The sequence below is a fragment of the Bos grunniens genome, chromosome 6 (assembly GCF_055505025.1).
Source record: "Bos grunniens cultivar Pamir isolate PY7600 chromosome 6, Bosgru_T2T1.0, whole genome shotgun sequence".
In the NCBI taxonomy this organism is placed as follows: Eukaryota; Metazoa; Chordata; class Mammalia; order Artiodactyla; family Bovidae; genus Bos; species Bos grunniens.
In genome coordinates this window covers 53,863,865-53,881,620 of record NC_141170.1, presented here as the reverse complement: position 1 = coordinate 53,881,620, position 17,756 = coordinate 53,863,865, and the positions used below count along the sequence as shown (strand labels likewise).

Here is a 17,756-nt window from a genome sequence, read left to right as displayed (position 1 = left end):
TTTTCTAGGGCAAAGGATTTACTGCTTGTGGAAAACTTCACAGCATAATAACCACTCTTTGCAGAGGTGATTCAAAAGTAATTTCTAGGGAAAAAATATAAGTATACTTCTGCTAGTAGGAAATATTAGGTACTCAGTTTCATTTTAGTATCTTTTGTCAGGGTACCTCTAGCATCTATATCAGTCTAAGAAAATATAACATGAGAACTCAAAAGAGTATCTCCAACAGTAAGTTGTTTATAGAGATAATTTTTTTTTCACATACCGAGGTCTTGATTTTTGGCTTTTTTTCTCTAGTAGTCTTAACTTTTTTGTTGCTGGTAAAATAATGCAAGGTGCCATACTCCATCAAAGCTGCAAAAACAAAAATGAAACAAACAGAAACAAAGAGATCCATCGCAGTCACATAAGAAACCTTAGGTAAGGACTTCCTGGCAATTGTACTCAGAGTTGTCATAGTCAGCACTGTGGTGATACCTGTGGAGGGAGGGAAGAAAAATAGATGATGAAAATGATCTTAGACCATTTTTGTTCTTCCATTTGATATGGCAATATTGTTTGCATAAATAAAAAATAGAAACAAAAAATATGATTATTCATGATTTACAGGGGAAAAAAATCTGGTAACCATAGCTACATTGTGTTCAGTGTGTTCTTGTATGACTGTTAATCATGTAAATTCTCTGGACTGAAAGTAGGTAACTCCGCATATCTGTCCTTGCCTTCTTCCAGAATAATAGACTATCCAATTTTCATCTGGCCTGTGCCTGCCCGGAAGTACACATTTATTTGCCAGCATCCTTTAGCTATGTGTGGCCACAGGCTGAAATGTAGCCAAGAAGAATCAAGTCAAGGGTGTAAACAAGGACCAAAAGATGTCCTTAGACATTAGAGAGATAGGAAATGCCCTTCTTGTCCTCTTTCTCGGTTGATTTCTGCTGGAAAATGATGGCCAGACCATCAGAAGCCACGTTAGACCCCTGTCTAATTTAATCTACAGTGATTTAAGGTTTCCTGTCACACACAGTTCAAATTAATCCAAACTGCCATAACATTTTTATAACTTGTATTAAAACTATTTTTTTTAGTCTCACTAAAGAATACAGGCAAAATGATACCAAGTGACTATTTTTAAAAGACAAGAGTAAATCATATTTTGAAGAAGTCAACATATAAAATGAGGATGTCCCCCTGGACTGAAGCCCTGTGTATGGATCTCTGAGGCTGTCTATTTCTCTTTATCCATGGCCTTCTTGTGTTCTTACCACTGCTCATTTTACTCCCCCTGACAGATGCACATGCTCTACCTCCTCTTATCTAAACTCCCTTACTTCTCATTCTTTGTCTCATGAAACAGAGCACCATTAGTGGAATTGTTTTCTCTCCAAGAAGTACTAAATATAATGCCAGATGAATCTTAATTTGGGCAGTTATTTACACACTGGTAATATCTGGGTTGAAAAAAATAGCACCTCTTTTGTATGATGAAGTTAATAGCCAACTTTTTCTTTCGTGTCTACATTAAACCACACCTTAATAATTTCTTTCATATGCCCATCGTTTTATTTTTGTCATCACTTAGGATTGAAAAAAATTAAGGATGATACAGTTATGATGGGTTGGAAGTCATGGAGACAAGTTAAGTTCAAATTCTGACACTCCCACCTATTAATTCTGTGACCTCAGGGAAGTTTCTTAACTCATCTGTGTCCCTCAGCTAAAAAATTGACATGGAAATGTAATACATTTTGTTTAATATATTTATAAAAAATGTATTTACTTCACTTGGGTTTAAAGTAGATGTAAAATCTTTCTTCCCTTCTAATACTAGAGTTTAAATCTATAATTTCCCCCTCTAAGCAAGGCTTTAGCTGCATTTTACAAATATTTATATGCTAATTTCTTACTAAAATTCAGTTTGAAATGTTTTCTAATTTCTCTTATTTAACCCAGGGGCTATCTAAAAGATCATTTTAAAAAATTCCAAATAAATGAGGCCATTATTAACCTATAAAAAGTTTTATTAATTTTTCATTTACTTTCATTTTGTTCAGAAAATATATTCTGGAAAATTTTAGGCTTTTGAATGTTGTCAATACCTTGGTTAATGTTTTGTATGCATTTGAACATGTTGTATATTCTGTAGTTAGGTACAGTGTTTTATAAATATCAATCAGGTAAAGTAGGTTGATTATTTCATTTAAATTTTATATATCTTAATTGATTTTTCCATGTAGTTATTCTGTAAATGAAAAAGAAAGGGTATTAAAATATCCAATTATTACTGTAGATTTTTTGTATTTCTCTCATTATTCCTGACAGTTTTTGCTTCAATTATTTTTAACCCAAAATTATAATTAAAGGATTTTCATATAGTAAGTGTGAAATAATCTCAGTGACTACCACTCTTCTCTCTTCCTTGCTGAGTGCACTATTTTTTGTAATTTATTAAATCATAACATTCCTATGGTCAAAGGTAGATTTCCCAAGGTATCCCTTGCTTCCATTATTATGTCTCATTCCAAGTAGATTGATTTCATTATCAGTGATGAAATTAAATTTCACTTGACTAAAATACTATTACATATCTATTTCATGAAGTAAGGAAAACTATAGCAGAACTTAGCTTTTAGATATTTACCTATTTTATTTAGTGTTTATTATCACAGAGTTTAGCTTAAAAATAATATGGTGGGTTTCCTATTAAAATATCTCTGAGTTCATGAAATTAAGAAAACATTTAGAATACCAGATATCCAACAGAGATTTCATTAGGTCTCTGCCACCTCCTCAGAGAGGACTAATCTAACTCCACAAGATAACATAGCAAATGAGTATCTACCCACATACCTTGTCATTCTCTAGCCATTTACTTTGATTTTTCTTTATAGCTGTTATTACTCACTGACATTTTATCATATGCTTTATACATGTGTACATCACTTTTGTACCCCACTAAAACATACATGTTTCCTGTTTTAACATGAACATTAGCACTTTATAACATATGTTCACTGTTAACATTGCAGCACCTAGAACACTACGTATTTCACATAAAGCAGTTGAAAAATTTTGTTAAAATGCAATGTTGAATAAATGAGCTGAGGAAATTGTCATTCAGTGACATATATATGCATGTATGCATATATAATTTTTAAAATATCCTTGCTCCTCCAACTACATAGGATTCACAATTTTAAGAGATATTTTCTAAGTAGACTTGACTATGGCTTATGTTTATAGTTGATACGGTAACATTATAAAATATGAATTCATGTAAAAATACAATTCCACAATTGTCTATTCTCTTTGACATTATGGCATAGGCTTTTGGCTTTGTAGAAACCTAAAGGTATAAAAAATACATCCAAATTATCTTTGGGAAAATACGAAAATAATGTTTAAAAACAACATACAATATTTACTATACTCAGTTGTTGTTGTTTAATTGCTAAGTCATGTCCTAACTCTTTGTGATCCTGTGGACTATAGCCCAACAGGATCCTCTGTCCATGGGATTTTCTAGGCAAGAATACTCAGAGTAGCATACAAAAAGAATCTAAAGTAATTTATTTACCTTGTAACATAAAATAATTTGAAATAATTACAGAAACAACATTCAGATATGGATGCATTGTCCCCAGCTGTATCTATACCTCTCTTTAGACCCTCTGAGAGTTGCAGTTCCAAGTACAGAACTAGGTACTTCCTGTTTTATCTTGCTACTTTTATGTGATTTGAATTTTACAATTTTTTTTTTACTATTTACTAAATGGAGTTATTTATTTACCAGCTGCAATAGAATCACAGGAAAACCTCTTTATTTTTGAAAATAGAAACTGTCCCAACTTTTTTTGTTTTTAAGACACGATTATCAGTAGTGAGATTCATGCACTATACTGATGTGGGGAAGTAATCAATTAATCAATAATTTATCTTTGTATATCTATATAAGAGTTTAGGTTATCATTTTCTTTTAAACAAAATGTATAGTAATTAGGGACATTTTCTTATGCCTAATTACTGATTACACTGATTATTGCAACAGATTGCCAAAGAAAGAAAGGAAAAGTTTCTTTTATCAAGTACTAAATACTAATTACCCTTTTAATCAATACAGGCAACTCTCAAAAGTTCACAGAACAATAACACATTTTATAGATAACAGAAGCCCAGAAACTTCTTGTTCCTGTCCTTTGGAACAGTTGAATATTCATTAGTACCATTGTAAGAGCAGGGGATTTAAAAGCCTTCTAAATACACGCTAGTCAATAAATACTGCCTATTAGTGATTCAGCTAAAAATAGTCTTGATGAAAAGTATTGACAATACTGACCACATTTAAGATGCATGGATTATGTATGATTTTCATGCATTAATTCTTATTTAGCTTTTATGCTTCCCTTGACCTCTATTAAAAACATTTCTGAGATTTCCATCTCTTTACAATTCTATTTCTTACTTGTTTACATATATTCACTTCAACATCACACTGCACTAGAGTTATCTGTCCATTTTTGTCTGACTGTAGTCAGAGGAATATTTCTAATATATTAAATTATAAACTTTTAGCACATTAAAAGTTGTATGACACTATGGCATAATATTACATCATACCTAATGATGTTCTTGCAGGTACTGCATCTTTATTGATCCAAAAAGATACCCAAGAAAGTACAACTGTCAGAATACATGGAATGTACGTCTGAATAGTGAAATATCCCATTCGTCTACTCAGGTCAAAGAAAATTGTCATGATAATATAGTCCCCTAGAAGGAAAAAAAATATTTTGGATATAAAATACAAATAAGTATAGGATTTCAAGCCATAGATTTAAATACAAATGCCACTTGATGCTAGCATTAGTCATTGATTTGTGTTCCTTTCTTACCAGAGATTGTGTGAGAGATTTCAGTTGTGTTCCGTAATCCTACAAATGCAAACTGATATAATCTCCAGTATTTAGGATCAGCCACTTCTACAGAAGGCTTTTTCCACTTATACTCAATTTCATTTTTAGGATATCCATCTAAGTAAAAATTAAAATTAAAAATATATACATTAGCAGATCCAAATCTGTTACTGTTGCAATACCAACATTATCAAAAGACAAATGTTTGGAAATTCTTTCTCATTTTTATATTTTGATATATAAAAATACTGCATAAAATTGGTGAGTATAGTATAAAGAATAATCCTAATGATTAAATAATGATAGTCCATGCTAATTACATTTAAATCAAGAAATAAAATCTTGCTAGCATTTAAGAAAAACCTTGCATCCACTCCAATAGTGTTTCCCCATTCAACAAGAGGTAACCACTGACCTGATTTATGTGATAATCCTCCCCTTGTGATTTTGGTTATATATATTTTTGATAAGCAGTTCTTAAAAATATAGTTTAGGTTCTTTTTGAACTCTGCTTGATTTTTGCCATGCTGGATGTATTATTTTATATCTTATTTATTATAATATAGTGTTTATATTCATCATTCATGCTATTTTATGTAGCAGTAGTAAATTTTTTCTGTTGTAAAGATGTGCCAAAATGTATTCATCCATTTTACTGTGTCCACACTTGTAATCTTTCCTGTTGGCTATTACTAACACTGCAGTTTACAATATTATTCTACATGTCTCACAAAACACATATATGCAAAAGTCTCTCTGGTACAAATACTTAGACATGAAATAGCTGGGTTGGGGATTACATATACTTCCCACTTTATGAGATAGTGTCAATCTCTTTTCCATAGAGAATATATTAACCTCATCTCTCACCAGGCAGAGTTTGAAAATGCATGTTGATCCATGTTCTCATTAAAGTTTATGTGGACAGGCTTCTTTATTTTCACTGTAGAGTGTTTTTTTTGTTTTTTTTTCCCCTGAATACAAATGAAATCTAGAACAAATTTCACGTGCTTATTAGATTTTTGAGTTTGTTCTTTGGATCATTGCTTATTCAATTGCCCATTATTTTACTGTTTGGTTTTTTTTTTTTTTTTTCCTATCTTTTCTTGGTCTGAATTCTTATATATATTCTGGATACTAGACCTTTGTTAGTTATCTGTGTTGAAAACATCTACCTTCTCTATAGCTGTCTAGAATGGAAGTGCATTCTTTTAAAAAATATATGCTTTTATTTTTGCTACATATCCTAGAAATACACAAGGTATTTTGGACCAAGTTAAGGAAATTTGGGAAAATCCCTGTTGGGTGGGCTTGTGATTAAATCCTCTCAAGGAGTTAATTCACTCAGGTATGCTGATTTAGACCTTAGTCAAATAAGACAGTGAGGTAGTTACTTAACCACTCTAAATTTCATGATTTTGAGTCTTAAAATGGGAACTATAATGACATCTTCTAAATATATTTGTTGTGAGATATTAGATGGATAAGGCTTAATTCTCTATTGGACTCATATAGAGTGTGTGAAAAAAAGATGGTTATAATTATTATGTTGATGTTAGTGACACCCAATTGCACTAACAGGGATAGAATATTCCCAGTAGAGACAATCAAAGCTAAAGAGATACTACACCAAGAATTTAGGCATGATATCTAGAGGAGAATATATCTTCAAATATTCCTGTATCAGCTACTCCTTGAATGTTCCTTTAATCAAGTCTTTGTTATTAATTGACTGTTTTATTCATTGAGAGGTCAATGCTAGAAAATCAAAGTAGTGAGACATGAGATTATGAATTAAAAAGGACATTTTAGTGAGATGAAAATTTTAAAAAGTCAAGAAAATCCTTAATAAAGGGCAATAAGAGATACATGGGAATGTTTAAAGTGAAGAAGCAGGATAAAGACTTATGAATACTTATAATCTACTGTAAATAAATTCTAGAAAATATCTTTAAAAATCAATTTTAAAATAGGAAAATAGAATTATATCATTCACAGACATAGGCAATATCATTTTTAAAGGTATTTTATGTGTTTTAAAGACTTGCTCAATTATATATGTAGAAAAATATTTTTATAAAAACATATGTGAGAATAAATGTTAATAAATATAAAATAAAACTGATATTGATATAGAAAGATTATAGCTATTTCCTTGCAACAAATATTCAGTTTATGTACCTAAATTATTTCTCTCTAGAAATTTATCTTTGTTTCATTCATTCTTTTGAATGAAATAAACATTTCTTCCTTGACTTTTCCAACTCATTAAAGTCTTCTTAAATATTTGCTATTTATGTGGTAAAATTCTTCACCAGACCAATTAAATATATTTTCAAATACAATGTAATAAACTTAAATCTGGCCTCCTAGAAGATGAATAAAATTTCAATCAACTTTTTATTCATGGCACTGTAAAAATATTTGAATACAAATCTATCTTCAGTAGTCCTTTAGTTAATCAAAATAGGAAAAGGATTCAGATAGAATGAATATTTGTAAATAATAAGATATATATTCAATATGCATTTATTATCACTTTTGAAAGTAAGAAATAAATGTTATTTATAAATTTAAGACAGTTAAACATAATTTAAACTTCTGCTAATTGTATAAATCACAGTTTATCTCACATCATTTTACATTTTTAAATAAAAAGGGTCATAGACTATAAAGTTCTATGAAAATATCAAGCATTTTATCACTTACAACTTGAAAATTCCAATGGACATGAATGTTCATCCATAGGAAAGTTATGAAGCTGAAGATAACATTCTGCATTAATTGTCAGTCTATTTAGATGGAAAAACAAATATTAAATAATGAGAAATAATTTCAGGTATTAAAAATATTTTCTTTAATTTTAAAACATAATTTTGTCCTACAATAATGGACTGTGATACAATATAAAATAATATTAATTCTGAAGTCTCAAATCTTAAGCAGTAATATTATAACATTCTTAAATGGTTAATAAAATTCTGACATTTTTCTCTCCAGCCAACTAACTTGCCTCAATTAGCCCAAGTGTGGTTTCTGAGTTTGTGATTAAAATTTTATACTTCAGAATCTCAACAAACACACAGGCATACATACACAGGCAGATTAACAGAGTGTATTCAGTTAAGTATGGTAATTTTTTTTCTTTGGATCATAAACACCTTTCTATTAAAGGGATGATTTATAATGAGTCAATATGTTCAAGACAATGAATTAAATAAACCTGAATCTTACCTATTAACCCTCATTCAATCCTCTGTTAGGGATGTTTTACTACACCACTGAAAATCAAAGTATTTTAAAGTGTTATAGCAGGGTGGACTCCTAAAGAAAATCTTTGTCAATCGTTTGCCTTATAGGTTTAAAAATATAGTGTTTATGCCACAGCCTTTTCTGCTTCAAAACAGGGAAATCGAGGAGTTTTTCCTCTTTGCTTTCAGTCCTATTCACATACTGGTAAGTCCAAGCTTAAACAAGTGTTTCCACAATATTTCACCTTTTTAAATTTTAGTGTATGAAAGAAGCTTCATATTTATTACTTTGCAACTTTGAAAAAGGGAAATTTATGCGCTTCAAATATTAATATGGAAACTAAATTAGAGCAACTACAAGTTGTTTTTTTTTTTTTAACAGTAATACCTTAGAGTATATAGAACTCGTCCATCATTCCATATTCGAAGAAGACGATTAGGAGTTGTTATCCAATGAGCATCAGATTTTCTTGAGTTTCTGAAGAAAGTGTCAGGAATCCAAATTTTCCCAACCATATTACTGTTAAGCATGAGCACTTTCATGGTACTATTGAATTTTAGACGACTATCAAACCAGGTTTGGGCAAAAATTATATCTATTGTGTATTCCTAAAAGATAAAAAGAGAGTAATGATTCATGATAGTAAAGCTTCTATTTTAGTTATTCTCTTCAGAAGTTTGAATTTTTATATTTTAAAATTTCTGTAAGTAAATAGCACTTGAACTCAATCTTTTCATAGAAAAGTGTATGCCATTATCTTAACCTTTCTTTTTCATTGTTTACATGAGTCATGTAAAACAAAATCCAAGATTTCTAGCAATAACTGCTGTCCAGTGTCGCTTCACACACTTTTTGTAAATTGTATTCAACATTTTATAATATGGTTATTAATATAAAGGTCAATCACTTTCATGTTAACAACTATATAAAAATTTCGTGATATTTATGAGTGATTAAGTCACACAAAAAGGCACACACTAAAATATAAAAATTCAAGCACTCACCAAATTATCTAACACCATCAGATTATCCTTTGTCCAGAAAACTAATTTCAGTCATTTAGATTCAAATGTTTTAAAGCAAACACACTCTCTTTTTCTCTCTCTCTTTCACACATACACACACACACACACAGAAATTCATTAAGCACTTATAATATGCTAAGTATTGTGTTGAGTTCTGCAAGTATCAAAAATTGAGAGAGAGAGAGAAATAGAGTTTTGCATGTATCAGGGCTTCCCTGATAGTCCAGTTGGTAAAGAATCCACCTGCAATGCAGGAGACCCTGGTTCAATTCCTAGGTCAGGAAGATCTGCTGGAGAAGGGATAGGCTACCCACTCCAGTATTCTTGGGTTTTCCTTGTGGCTCAGCTGGTAAAGAATCCACCTGCAATGGGGGAGACATGGGTTCTGATCCCTGGGTTGAGAAGATCCCCTGGAGAAGGGAAAGGCTTCCCACTCCAGTATTTTGGCCTGGAGAATTCCATAGACTGTATAGTCCATGGGGTTGCAAAGAGTCAGACACGAATGAGCGACTTTCACTTCCAAGTATCATGTCATTAAATCCTTACTACAGTCCTATGAAATAATTACTACTATAATATTTATTTTAAGGAATGTTTATTAATAGAAACTGGAGAAGGCAATGGCACCCCACTCCAGTACTCTTGCCTGGAAAATCCCATGGACAGAGGAGCCTGTTGGGCTGCAGTCCATGGGGTCGCTAAGAGTCTGACACGACTGAGCGACTTCACTTTCACTTTTCAATTTCATGGGTGGAGAAGGAACTGGCAACCCACTCCATTGTTCTTGCCTGGAGAATCCCAGGGACAGGGGAGCCTGGTGGGCTCCTGTCTATGGGGTCGCCCAGAGTCAGACACGACTGAAGCAACTTAGCATTAATATAGACATAAAATAATTCTCCCTACATCACAGAGTAGATGGTATGAAAACTGAGGCATTGTTAAGTTGAATCCCAAATCCACATACATAGCAACCACATATAATGGTCATCATAGTGAGGCCTGATGGGTGCCATAATTAGAGGAAAGCCTCTGTTCATAATTAGAAAGACTGTAAATAGGAAATTGCATGGTTATGAGAAAATTCTTAGAAGTAGGTGCTTAGGTATAACCTACCTTTGTATCCTGACAGTTATGCCTACCATATTATAAAAGTAAAAAATAATTTGATAAAATTAATGAATAAGAATGCATAACCAATGCTATTGAGAAAGGAAAATAGGTGTATGTATGTGTGAAACTTTGATGTTAGAAGGTTAGGAAAAGAGTAAACCAAAAAGTATGAAGTTTTATATGAGTCATTTGAGGTGGGAGAGATTACTTGCTCACTCTTGATGTAATGCTAGCTCTTGTCCAAACTTACCCAGAAAGAAATATTTAATATAATAAATAGAAGTATGCTTGAGAGTTTGACTAATGAAATAAAAATCTTTAAATGGTAGAGAGAATTGAACAGCAGAAACTGCTTAAGATAAAGTAAGAGGCTAACATACCCCACCAGGATTATGGATTAACAAAGATACAACATTGGTTGGTAGAGGAAACCTTAAGCTACTTGGTATATTGGCTGCAGTATTCCTAATGAACAGGACATTAAAAATGACACTTGAGAACTAGCTTGTATAGGGCTGGGAAACAGCCCAGCAAACAGTTGTGGATCCTGCTTTTCAGCTGGCAGTTCCTTCTTTAGCAGACCTGTTTGTAACTGTGCTACTCACTGTTGGATGAGTTATGACTTCCAAAGCATCAAATTTTCTCAAGCAGAGATTTTTGGGAAAATGGGAAGATTTTTTCTGCTCACAATTCCCTCAATCTAGGTTCGAGAAGAGAAAGATACAGAGCATGTGTCTTGATAATCCATCCTTCCTAAACTTTTTGCAGAGGTTAATACTTCCAAGCTGTTTTAAATTACTAATCCTTAATAAATGCTTCACTGAGATAAGAAGTTATTCAAGCCTGTGCCATTTTATACATAATTGAAAAATCCCATTTTATTTGCTCATTTGTATTAGTGTAGTTTCAAGAAAATGATCAAACCCTGTTCTTGTACTTCATGTTCCTATTTACAGGTTATAATTATCTACATAATAACTAAGCAAAAGAAACATGAAAAGGAACTTCCAGTCACTCAGAACAACAAGGAGAATAGCTTCTAGGATAAACATTTCAAGACGAGGAGCAGTGCATTTAGCATTTCAGATCATATGTACATTGTGAAACTTTGCCTCCTTGCAGTTAGCCCAGAAAATAGCATTAGTGGGTAAAGGTGAAGAAGTGAGCCATCTTGACTTCTAACTCAATCAATCAAACCATAATTGATGAAAGTGAGTGTCATGCCCTTTTCCCACTTCACTGTCAGCTTGCAATTACGTGCTGTGTCTAAAACTTAAATGCACAGGTTAACTCAGTATCTTTTTTTAGTAATGAAATTAACATCACACAAAATGCAGACCTAAATAATTAACTTAGGTGCATAATTACATCATGAAATTGGGTTGATTCTCATCTGATCTTAGGAACCTGGCATTGATCTCTCCCTAAGCTATTGATTCACATGGCCAAAACAGTAAAATAGATCAGTGGTTAGCAGTGAATCAGATACTAAGGCTATAAACATGTAAAGAAAAGGTACAAGTGTAGCTAATCACCAGCACAAATAGCTTTAGTGATGCAAGTTCATAGGATTCTTCCCCACTTTGCTCAATTATTATAAAAGCACCAACTTCTTGATACAGTCACAAGATAAGAAAAAGACTTGGTATTCCTTTCTTCAAATGAAAAAGAAAAAAAGGTTTTGTCAGATACTTAAATCATTGAAGTCAGTCATCAATACATTGACGGATATTATGACATAAATCCTCCATTCAGTTACCAACTGGGTTCTATTTTTATGTCTGTAAATTTAGATTGCCAAAAGTACATAATGCCATGTACATTCATCAAATAACTTTTTAACAAATATTTTTCAGTGTTCAAGTTACTTCTATATTGTTCTCAGTTTACAAAGATGAATGTGAAGTTTTTCCGTTATGTATATTTACATAATAAAATTGGAAATTAATACTACTTAGGAGAGACAGAATTAAAGAGAAATAAAAACAAAAGAGATCATTTTCAGCTAGGAGAAATTAATAAAGACTTCATGATGGAAATTTTATTTAACCTGAATTGACTTTTAAACAGTTGCAAACTAACATTAGAGATTTTTGTCTCTAAAACAAAAGTTAATTATGCTGTCCAAATTCAAATACTAACACAAACATAGAATCAGAGAATTTCTGATGTATCATTATGCTTCTAGAATAGCAGTCTTCGCAGTATCATTGGAAGTGCTGGCTTCCAGTGTTTACTTATCACAAAATAGAGTTCTCTATGCAGATAAAACCAAAGCCTGTTGCAGGACTTGCACAACTTCTCCTAGAGAGATTTGTCATGATTTCTGTTATAGCAAAATGTTAAAAGTGGAGACTTTTAACAAGATTTATCTACTTCAGATTTTATTTAAATTGATGTGAGTTAAAATCCATTGCCCATCGGAAACCTAAGGCTTTCATACATTATTTAAAAGCCTTTGGACTGAAAAAAAAAAAAATATATATATATATATATAACACAACTAAGGAATAGGACATTCTCTTTAACTGTATGCTGCTGCTACTGCTGCTAAGTTGCTTCAGTCGTGTCCGACTCTGTGTGACCCCACAGACGGAAGCCCACCAGGCTCCCCCGCCCCTGGGATTCTCCAGGCAAGAACACTGGAGTGGGTTGCCATTTCCTTCTCCAATGCATGAAAGTGAAAAGTGAAAAGGAAGTCGCTCAGTTGTGTCCAACTCTTAGTGACCCCATGAACTACAGCCTACCAGGCTCCTCCATCCATGGGATTTTCCAGGCAAGAGTACTGGAGTGGGGTGCCATTGACTTCTCCGCTTTAACTGTATACATAATTTTAAACACTTTTAAGATAAACTACAACAAATACATCAAATGTGTGTTATAGTGAGAAGTTACGATGTAATCTAAAGAATACTGGTTGAATGGAGACAGGAAATCATGTCAGCTCCCAATTCTGTGAGTTCCTAGAGTAGGAAGCTGATTAAGTCCTTTATTCTTTTTCAATGGAAAAATGAGGGCACTACATAAAATTATCATTCTTATCTTTCCTAGCTCTAAGTTTCAGTGATCATATTCTAAACATAAGAATAAAGGCCCTGTTGACATTGTAGCACCCAGTGACTTATCCTTATAAAAATACTTCTGATTTAAGATATTGAGAGAGTCAATTCCTATGTGGTTGATAAGAAGTCCAGGGTCCCCAAGGAGGAGATTTTTCTTTTTTCTTTTTTCTCTACATTCCTCAGTGTTAGTCACATAAAACTTCATTTTCTTTAAGCCCAGAACTGATAATTACACAACAAACAACTCAGTTTAAACTCTGCACTAGGAATTATATAACAACAATGAATCCTGCTTGAGAGTGATTTCTCTTTCCTGAAAACCTTCTGACTAATTCTGATACCTTCACTTCAGTTCAGTCAGATAGTTCAGTCCCTTGCTCGTGTCTGACTCATTGCAACCCCATGAATTGCAGCACACCAGGCCTCCCTGTCCATCACCATCTCCCAGAGTTCACTCAGACTCACGTCCATCGAATCAGTGATGCCATTCAGCCATCTCATCCTCTGTCGTCCCCTTTTCCTCCTGCCCCCAATCCCTCCCAATTCAGAGTCTTTTTCAATGAGTCAACTCTTTGCATGAGGTGGCCAAAGTACTGGGGTTTCAGCTTTAGCATCATTCCTTCCAAAGAAATCCCAGGGCTGATCTCCTTTAGGATGGACTGGTTGGATCTCCTTGCAGTCCAAAGGACTCTCAAGAGTCTTCTCCAACACCACAGTTCAAAAGCATCAATTATTCGGTGCTCAGCTTTCTTCACAGTCCAACTCTCACATTCATACATGACCACTGAAAAAACCATAGCCTTGACTAGACAGACCTTTGTTGGCAAAGTAATGTCTCTGCTTTTGAATATGCTATCTAGGTTGGTCATAACTTTTCTTCCAAGGAGTAAGCGTCTTTTAATTTCATGGCTGCAGACATCATCTGCAGTGGCACTTCAGTTCAGTTCAGTTCACCCTTTGTGACTCCAAGAATCGCAGTACATCAGGCCTCCCTGTCCATCACGCACTGCCAGAGTCCACACAAAACCATGTCCCTTGAGAAGGTGATGCAATCCAACCATCTATCCTCTGTCATCCCCTTCTCCTCCAGCCCTCAACCTTTCCGAGTATCAGGGTCTTTTCCAAAGAGTCAGCTATTCATATCAGGTGGCTGAACTATTGGAGTTTCAGCTTCAACATCAGTCTTTCCAATGAACACCCAGGACTGATCTCCTTTAGGATGGACTGGTTGGATCTCCATGCAGTCCAAGAGACTCTCAAGAGTCTTCTCCAACACCACAGTTCAAAAGCTTCGATCTTCTGTGCTCAGCTTTCTTTATAGTCCAACTGTAACATCCATACATGACCACTGGAAAAACCATAGCCTTGACTACATGGACCTTTGTTGGCAAAGTAATGTCTCTGCTTTTTAATATGCTGTATAGGTTAGTCATAACTTTCCTTCCAAGGAGTAAGTGTCTTTTAATTTCATGGTGGAAGTCACCATCTGCAATGATTTTGGAGCCCAGAAAAATAAAGTCTGACACTGTTTCCACTGTTTCCCTATTTATTTCCCATGAAGTGATGGCACCGGATGCTATGATCTTAGTTTTCTGAATGTTGAGCTTTAAGCCAACTTTTCACTCTCCTCTTTCACTTTTATCAAGAGGCCTCTTTAGTTCATCTTTGCTTTCTGCCATAAAGGTTGTGTCATCTGCATATCTGAGGTTATTGATATTTCTCCCAGAAATCTTGATTCCAGCTTGTGCTTCCTCAAGCCAAGTGTTTCTCATGATGTACTCTGCATATAAGTTAAATAACTAGGGTGACAATATATAGCCTTGATGTACTCCTTTTCCTATTTGGAATCAGTCGAATGTTCCATGTCCAGTTCTAACTGTTGCTTCCTGACTTGCACACAGATTTCTCAAGAGGCAGGTCAGGTGGTCTGGTATTCCCATCTCTTTAAGAATTTTCCACAGTTTATTGTGATCCACACAGTCAAAGACTTTGGCATAGTCAAAAGCAGAAGCAAATGTTTTTTCTGGAACTCTCTTGCTTTTTTGATGATCCAGTGGATGTTGGCAATTTGATCTCTGGTTCCTCTGCCTTTTCTAAAACCAGCTTGAACATCTGGATGTTCACAGTTCACGTATTGCAGAAGGCTGGCTTGGAGAATTTTGAGCATTACTTTACTAGCGTGTGAGATAAGTGCAATTGTGCAGTAGTTTGAAAATTTTTCGGCATTGCCTTTCTTTGGGATTGGAATGAAAATTGAACTTTTCCAGTCCTGTGGCCACTGCTGAGTTTTCCAAATTTGCTGGCATATTGAGTGCAGTACTTTCATAGCATCATCTTTCAGGATTTGAAATAGCTCAACTGGAATTCCAATACCTTCAAAAGTTGTGTTCATAGTGATGCTTCCTAAGGCCTACTTGACTTCACATTCCAGGATGTCTGGCTCAAGGTGAGTGATCACACCCTTGTGATTATCCAGGCATGAAGATCTTTTTCTACTGTTCTTCTGTGTATTCTTGACAACTCTTCTTAATATCTTCTGCTTCTGTTAGGTCCCTACAATTTCTGTTCTTTACTGAGCCCATCTTTGCATAAAATGTTCCCTTGGTAACTCTCATTTTCTTGACGAGATCTCGAGTCCTTCCCATTCTGTTGTTTTCCTCTATTTCTTTGTATTGATCGCTGAGAAAGTCTTTCTTATCTTTCCTTGCTATTCTTTCGAACTCTGAATTCAAATAGGTATATCTCCTTTTCTCCTTTGCTTTTCATGTCCCTTCTTTTCACAGCTATTTGTAAGTCCTCCTCACAGCCATTTTGCTTTTTTGCATTTCTTTTTCTTGTGGATGGTCTTGATTCCTGTCTCCTGTACAATGTCACGAACGTCCGTCCATAGTTCATCAGGCACTCTGTCTACCAGATCTAGTCCCTTAAATCTTTCTCACTTCCACTGTATAGTCATAAGAGATTTGATTTAGGTCATTCCTGAATGGTCTAGTGGTTTTCTCCACTTTCTTCAGTTTCACTCTGAATTTGGTAATAGGGAATTCATGATCTGAGCCACAGTCAGCACCCGGTCTTGTTTTTGCTGACTGTATAGAGCTTCTCCATGTTTGCCTGCAAAGAATATAACCAATATGATTTCAGTGTCAACCATCTGGTAATGTCCATGTGTAGAGTCTTCTCTTGTGTTGTTGGAAGAGGGTGTTTTCTACGACTAGTGCGTTCCCTTAGCAAAACTCTATTAGCCTTTGCCCTGCTTCATTCCGTATTCCAAGACCAAATCTGCCTGTTACTCCAGGTGTTTCTTGACTTCCTACTTTTGCATTCCCGTCCCCTATAATGAAAAGGACATCTTTTTTGGGTGTTAGTTCTAGTAGGTTTGTAGGCCTTCATAGAACTGTTCAACTTCAGCTTCTTCAGCATTACTGGTCAGGGCACTTGGATTACCGTGATATTGAATGATTTGCCTTGGAAATGAACAGAGAACATTCTGTCGTTTTTGAGATTGCATCCAAGTACTGCATTTCGGAGTCTTTTGTTGACTATGATGGCTACTTCATTTCTTCTTAAGGGATTCCTGCTCACAGTACTGTAGATGTAATGGTCATCTGAGTTAAATTCACCCATTCCAGTCCATCTTGTTTCGCTGATTCCTAGAATGACGATGTTCACTCTTGTCATCTCCTGTTTGACCACTTCCAATTTGCCTTGATTCATGAACCTAACATTCCAGATTCCTATGCAATATTGCTCTTTACAGCATCAAACCTTGCTTCTATCACCAGTCCCATCCCCAACTGGGAGTTGTTTTTGCTTTGGCTCCATCCTTTCTTTCTTTCTGGAGTTATTTCTCCACTGATCTCCAGTAGCATATTGTGCACCTACCGACCTGGGGAGTTCATCTTTCAGTGTCCTACCTTTTTGCCTTTTCATACTGTTTATGGGGTTCTCAGGGCAAGAATATTGAAGCGGTTTGCCATTCCCTTCTCCAGTAGACCACATTCTGTCAGACCTCTCCACCATGACCCATCTGTCTTGGGTGGCCTGACACAGCACGGCTTAGTTTCATTGAGTTAGACAAGGCTGTGGTCCATGTGATCAGATTGGCTAGTTGTCTGTGATTGTGGTTCAGTCTGTCTGCCCTCTGATGCCCTCTCTCAGTGCCTACCATCTTACTTGGTTTTCTCTTACCTTGGACGTATCTCTTAATGTATATTATGGGAGTAGGTCTGGTCAGTACAATTCAGTCACTAAGTCCTGTCTGACTCTTTGAAACCCCATGGACTGCAGCACTCCTGGCCTCCCTGTCCGTCACCAACTCCCAGAGTTTACTCAAACCCATGTCCATTGAGTCAATGATGCCATCCAACCATCTCATCCTTTGTCATCCCCTTCTT

The 17,756-nt window shown here is 34.7% G+C and overlaps 1 protein-coding gene across 1 annotated transcript in view; it reads right to left on the bottom strand.

Moving 5' to 3' along the window:
- Positions 1-17,756, bottom strand: part of GABRG1 (gamma-aminobutyric acid type A receptor subunit gamma1) — a 90,512-nt gene that overhangs the window by 11,684 nt on the left and 61,072 nt on the right. The window contains exons 4-8 of the mRNA XM_086407694.1: positions 8,553-8,773; positions 7,623-7,705; positions 4,893-5,030; positions 4,618-4,770; positions 266-477 (exon numbers count right to left, since the gene is read on the bottom strand). Coding sequence (XP_086263820.1) covers positions 266-477; positions 4,618-4,770; positions 4,893-5,030; positions 7,623-7,705; positions 8,553-8,773 — 807 coding nt within the window. The remainder of the gene's footprint in view (positions 1-265; positions 478-4,617; positions 4,771-4,892; positions 5,031-7,622; positions 7,706-8,552; positions 8,774-17,756) is intronic.